General features: G+C 56.0%; 1 protein-coding gene across 1 annotated transcript; it reads right to left on the bottom strand.

Moving 5' to 3' along the window:
* Positions 1-1,939: 1,939 nt before the first annotated feature.
* On the bottom strand, positions 1,940-8,551 carry FAM110A (family with sequence similarity 110 member A). Its single transcript, XM_029219319.1, is given in 3 exon segments — positions 1,940-3,486; positions 6,809-6,925; positions 6,928-8,551. Coding segments are annotated over 3 exon segments (1,230 nt in total). The 5' UTR covers positions 7,057-8,551; the 3' UTR covers positions 1,940-2,502.
* Between the last annotated feature and the right edge of the window lie 502 nt (positions 8,552-9,053).

Genomic DNA, 9,053 nt, shown 5'->3' with positions numbered 1-9,053 from the left:
CTCAATGTGGCACTTTCCCCACTTCCAAGAATCCCTCCCTGCTCTCTTCCAACAGACCCTCCCAATGCTCCTCTTGGCTCCCCCTGGCCCAGCTCCTAGGAACAGCTCTGGTCTTAGGGCAGAAGTTCCTGAGTGTGAATGACTAGTTTCTGCTTAGCTGCCCCTTCCCTCCCCCTAGACTTGGCAGGGCCCATGGCTGTCTTGTCAACTGCTGGGCATCCAGTAGGTGCTCAATAGTGACTAGGAGGAAAGGCCGCCAGAATGGGGAAGAGAGGTGAGGTGTGTGTCGGGAGAATCAAGGAGCCAGAGTGCCGGTGACTGGGGTGTCCAGCAGGCCAGGGTGTGACCCCAGGCTGGAGTGCAGGCCCGCTCTGTGACAGCCCGCAAGCCACTACCCCTCCCTGCTCTAAGACAAGAGGTGACCTTCTCAGGTGACCATAAAAAAGTCACCTTGAGGACTCAACGACAGGTTTAGTATGAAAGGTCTGAGCCCAGTACTGAAACTTCCTCCAGGAACAAGGGGTCTCTCAGCCCATCACCAACAGTCCTGTGACCCAAACCTCAATTTCTTCACACGTAAAATGCAGCCAACACTCCCACCTTCTTGTGTTTCTGGGGGTCTGGCAGCTCATGGCAAGGGGCAACCCTTAGCACCGAATTCTGTCTGGGTTGCCTTGGAGGGAAAGGTCTTTGACACCTCAAAGGACACGACCTCTGCAGAGCTTACCCAGATTATCCCCCCGACCCCATCACTCCTTTAACCTGGGGACCAGGAGGCGCCGCTCCTGACTTGCCAAACTTGCTGGGAGCCTATGGCGGGTCATCCCCCTCCTGTGCCTCAGTCTCCCCGTCTGTATCACGAGGGGTGAACTCCATCCTCATGAATTTGAACACCATCCTCTTCTATAACCCGATTTCCCCTTGTTTCCCCAAATGGCCCAGGCCCAGCCAAGCCTGGGGACTGGTTGTGGACTGTCAGACAGACAGACAGCTGGGCTGACCTGGATGTTTGTCAACAGCCCAACGGAAATCTCCTCTTTATGCTTAAAATAAAACCTACATCAAACCTGTCACCAGGGCCCCCATTAGAGCTTCCTGTTTCTGAGCACTGCAGCCCAGGCAGCCTGCGAGAGAGGAAGCACCACCCAGCCCTGCCACCCCCCCACGGGAAGAGGGGATACAGAGGCCACCCAGGCTCTCACCCTTTGTGTGCCCGGCCCTCGCTGCTTCACCAGCCAAAGGTGGGGGGCGGGGGTCTCCTAGCAGGTAACTAACCTGAAAGGAGATGGAAAGGAGCCAAGACCTCACAGCCCAGTGCCAGCCACCTCCTTCCCCTTCCCCCAACCCAAAGAGGACCATGCCTCCAACTCTCCCACGGAGGCCCAGAGAGGGAGGACTGGCTTTCCCAGGGTCACCTAGAGTTGGAGGCAAGGCCACTCATTTTTGCTATCCACCTCAAGTCCCTCTTCCTCTAAGAACTTCCACTTCCAATCTCCAATCGATGGCCTGTGTGACCTCAAGTTCAGGGCTTGCCCCCTCTGAGCTTCCTGCCCTCTTGGGAACTGGGCTGGGATGGGAAAGGGCAGAATACTTACGGTTGGGGAGGGTCCATGTACCTGTCAGCCTTTCCCAGGCAGGTACCCTTCCTGGTGCAGGGGAAAGTCTCCAGTCCTCTTCTCAGTTCTTTCCTGATTCACTCTATGGCCAGACCCAGCGTCCTCCACTATGAAGGAGGCCCATCAGCTAGCCTCCCAGAGGGGTTATGAGGGTGCCCTGTGAGGCGAGTCTCAGGCAGAGCCAGCCACTGGCCTCATGCCCCCCCCAGATCCTGGGGTGGGTAATCACTGAGTTTTGAAGGCCCCAGCCCAAGACTTCCCCCACCCCTTCTCCTTGTGTACACAGAAGAGTCTGATGACCCAGCCCTTGAAAAACAAGCATTTGTGTTTATTAACCAAGAGGAGGGAAGTCAGAGCAGTGCAGACTCCTACCAGTCCTTTCTGTAGTCTACCCACCTAGGCCCAGGCTAGCAAGCCCCTTGAAGAATGTGGATAGGCCACTCCTTCCTACCCCCACCCCAGGGTGAGTTCCCAGGGAACCAAGACCCACTGGGTAAGGAAGAGGAAGTCAGTAAAGGACAGAGGCCAAGGAAGGAAGAAAGAAACAGAGCTGCTGGGTAGACAGCTCTGGTGAGATCCCTTGGTCCCTCACTCTCAGTGGGAAGGGCTAAGTGCCCCAAATCCAAACCTACAAGCGGGTCCATCCATGTCAAAACCCTACATGTGAGGCGTAGGTGGTAGTCCAAGGTCAAGAGCCAACTCTCTCCGGGTCGGTCCTTGTCAGACGGATGCTGGTCCAGACTCTGAGGCTTTGCCTCTATAGCAAGTTCACATGAGGCAGCAGCCTCTGGTCTGCCCCAAGCCAGGGAATGGATGCAGGAGAGGTCAAGGGGCCTACGGCTTCTCTAACATCTGTCCCGTGGCGAATGTCGAGTCCCATGGAGGCCTAGCCCTCAGCTGCTGGAGTCTCCCGCGCTTGTCGCAACCCATACAGCCATTTGATCACCCGGGCGTTGCGCTCTATCACTGACACACCATAGGGGACGCGCTCCCGAGCCAGCTCCTCGATGGTGGCAGAGCTGTGGCGGGAGCAGCCCCCCTCGGAGCTAGCCGGCCCAGCACTGGGCCCAGCCAGGGACACGATGTCTGAGTTGGCCCGGGCTAGGTGGGCCACACCCAATCCCCGTGCCTCCTCCTGGTCCAGGCCGCAGAAGTTAAAAAATCTCTCCAGGTCAGCTGCTGCCCGGGAGAAGCGCTCACTCAGGTCTGACTTGGAGCGTTGCAAACCTGGCGGCCGGGCCAGGCTAGAGGTGGCGGCAGTGCCTGGTGATGGGCAGGGCTGGGCAGGTGACGCCGGCAGGGGAAGGACATCCACTCGGCGGACTGCAGCAATACTGGGTGGTGGGCGTGGGGGGGTGGCTGGGGGAGCCTGGCGGGCCCCCTCTGACCATCCGGGGGTACGGCTGGCCTCAGCAGGGGACACAGGACTATCACACAAGTTGATGAGGCTGCTCAGGATGTCCAGGTCCAGCTGGGGCCGGCGGCCGGGGCCAGGCAGGACTCGGCGGCAAGGCGTGAGCACCGTGCGGCGAGTTCCAGGGCTGAAGAGTGGTTGTTTGCACAGCAGGGGCTGCACAGGTTCCTGGCGGGTATTGGCCACATGCAGGCTCTTGACATACTTGGCCTTGTCGGCCTCCAGGCGCTCTACGGCACTAGGTTTCCGGGCTCCACAGTCTGCTGGCCGCTGTAGCTGGTAGCCGGGGACCTTGGTCTGTAGGCGGAAAGGTAGGGCGGGGGTGTCTCGGGCTCCCGGAGTCAGCGTGTCCACAGGCATGGCTGTTACATACCCCGAGGGCTTCTGTCTGAGGAGACTGGAGAAATGAGGAGACAGAGATCCAGGCGGAAAGCTGGCAGCTGGACACCGCAACGGCTGCAGCGGAGCAAAGAAAGAAAGGGGCAGAGCACACTCAGACAAAGGCTCAGCAAAGACTGAGAAAAGCTGAAGACGCCTTCCCCATTAAAAGGTAAAGGCCACGCCTCTGATTCACAGAGAGCCAATAAGCAGGCAGAAAGCACCCGCTCACGGGCCTGTGACTCCGCCCACCCCCCCTCCTTCTCCGAGGGCCCAGCCCAGCTGAGGCAGAGAGAAAAAAAAGGTGCCAAAGAAGAAAGACACGGGCAGCCTGTGCAGAAAAGATGGGACATGGCACATCTTAAAGGAAGCAAAGGGGTTCCAGGCTGAGTGCTGGGCACCAGCCGGCTCAACTTCAGTGGGTCCTCTTCACAGTTTCATCTTGCAAACGCGTAAACTGAAGCCCAGGGAGGTGAGCTTGATTAAGCTAATTCAGCAAGTTGGTGGCTCTGCCCCTTGCCTCCAAGCAGGGAGGTGCTTGCGCAGGGGTCTTGGGGTTGAGTGACCAAGAGAAAGGGCTCCAGCCCCACACCCCACCTGGAATGCCCACAGGAAGCCTGGTACCACCTCCACCCCACACTCACCCAGGCAGGAAGCTGCCCTGTGCCACCCGCCTAGACATGCCAGGCCCCAGGCATAGCAGCAGAGCTTGTGGAGGAGGAGTGTAGAAAGTCCCCACCCCTGTCCCAATGGAGTCCAGACACCCATTAGCTTCCAGTATGAAATTCCAATGCCAGGCCCACAGCAATCCATGGATGGCTGTCAGGTGGAAATGTCAGCCCTGAGCTATGCTGCTCTGAGAGAAGCTGGAAATGCCCAAGATCACACAGCCCTGCTTAGGAGCATCCAGCAGACTCTGGATCTGCCAGCAGCAGTAGGATGGACACACATAGGCAGGAGGGCCCACATCTGGATGCACAGGTCTCCACATGATCACCTAAGCATCAGGGCCCAGTACCCCCAGACATCAGGCCACCCCTGACCTTTTTTCCAAGGAAGGGCTAGAGCCACAAAGTGCCCCCCGCAGTCCCCTGGAGATGGGCCAGAAGAAAACCCATAGACCAAGTCCTGAACCCTTTCATGTGTAAAATGGGGGAAAGGGACTCTGTCTAGGTGATCCTCAAGAGGACCTGTAGCTCAGGCCATCTAAACCTGTATTGTCTAATTCAACAGCCACTAGCCACATATGGCTACTCAGCCTTAACTTTAAATTTATAGTAAATACACACAATTCAGTTCCTGAATCACACTAGCCACATTTTAAGGCCTCAATAGTCATATGTGGCCAGTGGTCACTATACTAGACAGCACAGATTAGAGCATTTCCAGCCGTAGCAGAAAGCTATGTTGGACAGCCCCACCTAGACATCCAGAATGCCAGGAGGGAAGAGTCTGGATTGGGGAGGGGAGAGAGGAATCTGTCTTCTAGACATTTGACACCATCCTCTCCTGTAATCTTCCAACAAGTCTGTGATACGGGTCATTGTCACCTCATTTTTACAGATGGAGAAACTGAAACTCAAAGTGACCAACCTAGGTCCCAGAGACAATAAATAAGACACAAATTCATATGAAGCCTGATTCACTTATCTAAAAAAAAACGAATAGTTTTACTCATTGTTGCTCACATTCTCCTAAAACAGCTCCACGAAGGGGGTGGGGGTGGGGAGTGTCCGTTTTGTTCACTGTATCTCAGTTTCAAGGTATTGCTCTTTACACATAATAGGCAGTCAATAAATATTTACTGACCTGAAATACCTATGGGGACCAAATGTAAGCAGGCAGACCAGGGATAAAATAGAGAGGGGCATACCCACCCTACTGTAGGCATATGGGTCTAAGATGGTAGGTATAGAATGTTCTAGGAAGCTGGGAACCCAGAATTGCATGGAAACTCTAGATTCTTAGCATATTTGATAATAATAATTTTTAAAACAGTGCATGGACAGGGCAAACAAACCATGCCTGCAAACATATCTGCCCCCGGCCCCAGTCTGGCCCCCAGCCCCCAGTCTGAGATCTCTGCAGCAAAGGCAAGTTGAAAATAGAACCTTGGGGGCTGTTGGCCCAGAGCCAGAGCTGCTCCCAAGTTAGAAGGGATGGAGTAGGTGGGAGAGAAAGCCTGCCCCACTCAGGGCCCACCCCCAAGGAGACCTCAGGAGGGAAGGGTCACAGGAAAGGCAGCCTTGCTGAGCCCTGTCAACGTAGCTAGACTCTGCCCTACCCCCGGGCCCCCGCCTCCCAAACCAGTCCAACCCGTTGGTGGCATTGGTTTCCTCCCGGGCACCATCCCGGGAAACAGAAGGAGGAAGGAGGTCAGATGGGCAGGGCTAGGGCAAACATTCTGCGACACCCCCCCTCCGCCCCCCACCCGGCTTGGGCCCCCACCCCCTCGGGCCGGACGTGCAGACCCCAGGGGCTCTTCCGGCGGGACCCGGACAGACGCTAGAAGCCAAACCCGGCTTTAGGGCCGGAGCTGGCCCCCTCGCCCGCTGTGCGCCTTGCGCAAGCAGCTGCGCCTCTCCCAGACTTGGTTTCCTTATGTGTGAAATGCTGTTAAAAATACACCTTCCTGATCCTCCAGGTCACCGTGAGGATCAAGCGATAAAAACAAGTCGAGGACTTTCCTCAGCACCTGTTAAAAAAGGCGGCGCTGCATGAACTGGGCTCCTTGTTTTTATTATGAATTTGACCCAACTCCTGAGACCGCCCCTCTCGCAGGGGTCTCTACGCATTCTCCAGAAGCGTCTGCCCGAGCCTAAGCGGCGGACAAAGGAGGCTAATGAGTGAACAAGACTCATTTCACCGGTGGGCAAAGCACGATGTGCGGTGGCTCCTGCAAGTTAAAGCCAGGGTCCCGGTCCCCGCGTGGGACTCGTGTCCTCTCTGAGGCCTCCTCTCATCGCCCAACGCCCCACCCACGGATTTCAAACATTACCCACAAATGACCGCAGAAGCGCCGGCCCCGGGCCCTTCTCATTGGCATCCCCGGGGCATGCAGCCTCACCTTGCTCACTCCCCACCGGTTTCCCTGGCGTCAGCCTCGAGGGGGAGTAGGGGGAGCACGGATCCCTGGTCTGGCTTTTGCACTTCCCAACTGGGGGCAATCCTGGAGATTCCCAGCGGCGGCATGCTCTGTGATTCTGTCTGCTCGCCTCCCCTCTCTGAGCCCGGGTTGTCCTGGCTCTTAAATGAGGGAGCTGATGGCACGATTCCTACAGCCTCGTCCAGGCCTGAAGGTGAGTCCCTGCCCGGTCCCCGCCTTCCCTGAGGAGGAGGGAGAGGTGCCCGGGCAGCCCCCGACCCCGGCCCCCTGCCCCCGGCTCCGGCCCGCACGTACCTGGCTGCGCCCTTGCCGCCGCTCTGCGCTGCTCCGGCCCGGCCCACCTGGGCTCAGGTAACACGCGTTTGCGCAACTTCCGGCGGCCGGCCCCGGGCAGGTGAACACGCCGGCCCAGGTATTACTCGAAAAGGGAGAACGAAAGCCAGGCAGCGGCCGGGACCCGATCCCAGCCGCCACCGACCGACCCCAGGAAGTTCTTCCGAGAGCCAGGCCCACCTATCCCACAGCTGCACTGGCCCGCACATCTGGCACACAGAGTCTTAGTGGACAGCTCAGGCAACCGGACCCACCTTGGAGATGGAAAAACTGAGTCCCCCTTTCTCACAGCCACAATGACCAGCAGTTAATGTATTAACTTTTCCTGGTGTTAATTAACCCATTTTAGTCTTCCCAACAACCCCTACAAGGGGAGCTCTATTATTATCCCCATTTGACTAATGGAAAACTGAGGCTAGGACAGGCTGAGTCAGTTGCCAAAGTCACCCTGGAGAGTCCAACCTGGGCACTTTCCCCCCAGATCAAGCCTTAATTAATGCCACTCCTTTCTAGCTGTGTGTCCCCAAGCAGGTTGCTGGACCTCTCTGGCCTTCCATTCTGTCAATAAAGGAAAGTCCTACCTTCCAGGCCAGGTCAGTGTGAGTTCTTAGAGCTTGAGAGTGCCTGTAGAAGCTTTGTGCAAGCTGTAAACATTAGTAAGGACAGCAATAATAGAAATAATAATAACTAGAATTTTTGAGTGCCAGACACTGTGCTTATTTAAATCTCTGGACCGCCCTGGGAGGGAGGAACTATTTCATCCCCGTTTTACAGATGAGGAGACTGTAGCCCTGCAGGAAGGAACTCCTGGGAGGGAGGTGATTGTCTCTTCTGCCAGCCCAAGCTCTATTATGTCACTTCAGGTGGGACATTTGATTAAGCCAGTTTCCACTGGGATTCTGAGGCCCAGAGAAGTAACTGCGCACTGGGCTCCGACCTGAGCCCCAGGGAGGTCAAAGAGGGCCCACTTCCATGTCTGTGCCTGGTAGGGGCTGCACCAGGGTTGGGGTGGAGGGCATGAGGGGACAGGAAGTGACTCAAGGAACAGCTCTCCTCCACCTGGGAGTGAGTCAGCCCTGAAGCCACTTCCAGCCCCTGGGCCCTGATTTTAGGGGAATAAGGGAGGTGACAAGACCACCATTCTCCACAGCAGCCTGCTGGGTCCCTGCCTAGCCCTCTACTAAGGCAACAATGGGGAAGCATTAGGGGGAGTGGTTGTGCTCAGTTAGGGTCTAACTGTAGTAAAAGCAAGACAACAGTGACAATTTTTATAAAATGGGTAAGACCTTTTCCAAGTGCTTTCTTTGTACCTGGCATTTGTTCTAAGCTCTTTATATGTGTTAACACATTTAATCCTCACACCTACACTATAAGGTAGATACTACTATTATGACCATTTTACAGTTGAGAAAACTGAGGCATGGAGAGGTGGGGCCACTTGCCTGAGGTCACAGCTGGTAAATGGCAGAGCCAGAACTTGAACCCAGGCCCGGGTCTGGGGAGCAGGGGTGTGGAGAAGATAGTCCTCAGTGTTGGGCTTTGGCCACTCACCGGGGAACTCCTAAGGAATCTATAGCCTCTCTCTCTGGGCCCCAGAGGGAAAAGCCACCTTAGGAATCACTCCCTGGCTATGGTTCTGGGTCTTGTTTCCTCAGCTATAAAATGAGGGCAATAATGGCAACGTCTTCCCAACAGAAATCAGATGTCATCACAGCTCTGCTTCGACCACCCCAGCCCCAGCCCCCAAGCCTCCCCATCTCCTTAGAATAAAATCCAAACTCTCCACTTGGCCCTCAGGCCCTCCAAGATCCAGTCCCTGCCCTCCTCTCCCACCTCATCTCCAGCTTTTCCTGCTCCAGCCATAGAGTCCTCCCTGCTGTTCCTGAGCACACCAAGGTCTTTCCTGCCTCAGGGCCTTTGCACCATCCTTTCTCTGCCTGGAACCTCTTCCCTCTTCGCCTCTTCAGAGAGGCTTCCCTGACCACCCTGAGGCTCCTGCCAACTCTCTTACCCAGTTTGTTCCCTTCCAAACATTCATCGCACCCTGTCATTTTAGATATTCACTATCACTTGTTTCCTATCTCGCCCGTTGGGCTAAGAACTCCACCACACTCTTCCATATTTCCTTCCTCCAGTGACAAAGCACAGGAGGGGATGCCATTGACCAAGGGGCAGGACTAAAACCCTTGGACTCTGAGCCCACCTC

Source organism: Monodon monoceros, unplaced genomic scaffold (assembly GCF_005190385.1).
Source record: "Monodon monoceros isolate NGI ecotype Baffin Bay Population unplaced genomic scaffold, NGI_Narwhal_1 Super_Scaffold_13, whole genome shotgun sequence".
Lineage (NCBI taxonomy): Eukaryota > Metazoa > Chordata > Mammalia > Artiodactyla > Monodontidae > Monodon > Monodon monoceros.
Note: the sequence above shows the minus strand (reverse complement) of the source record. Positions and strands in the feature narration are given on the sequence as shown.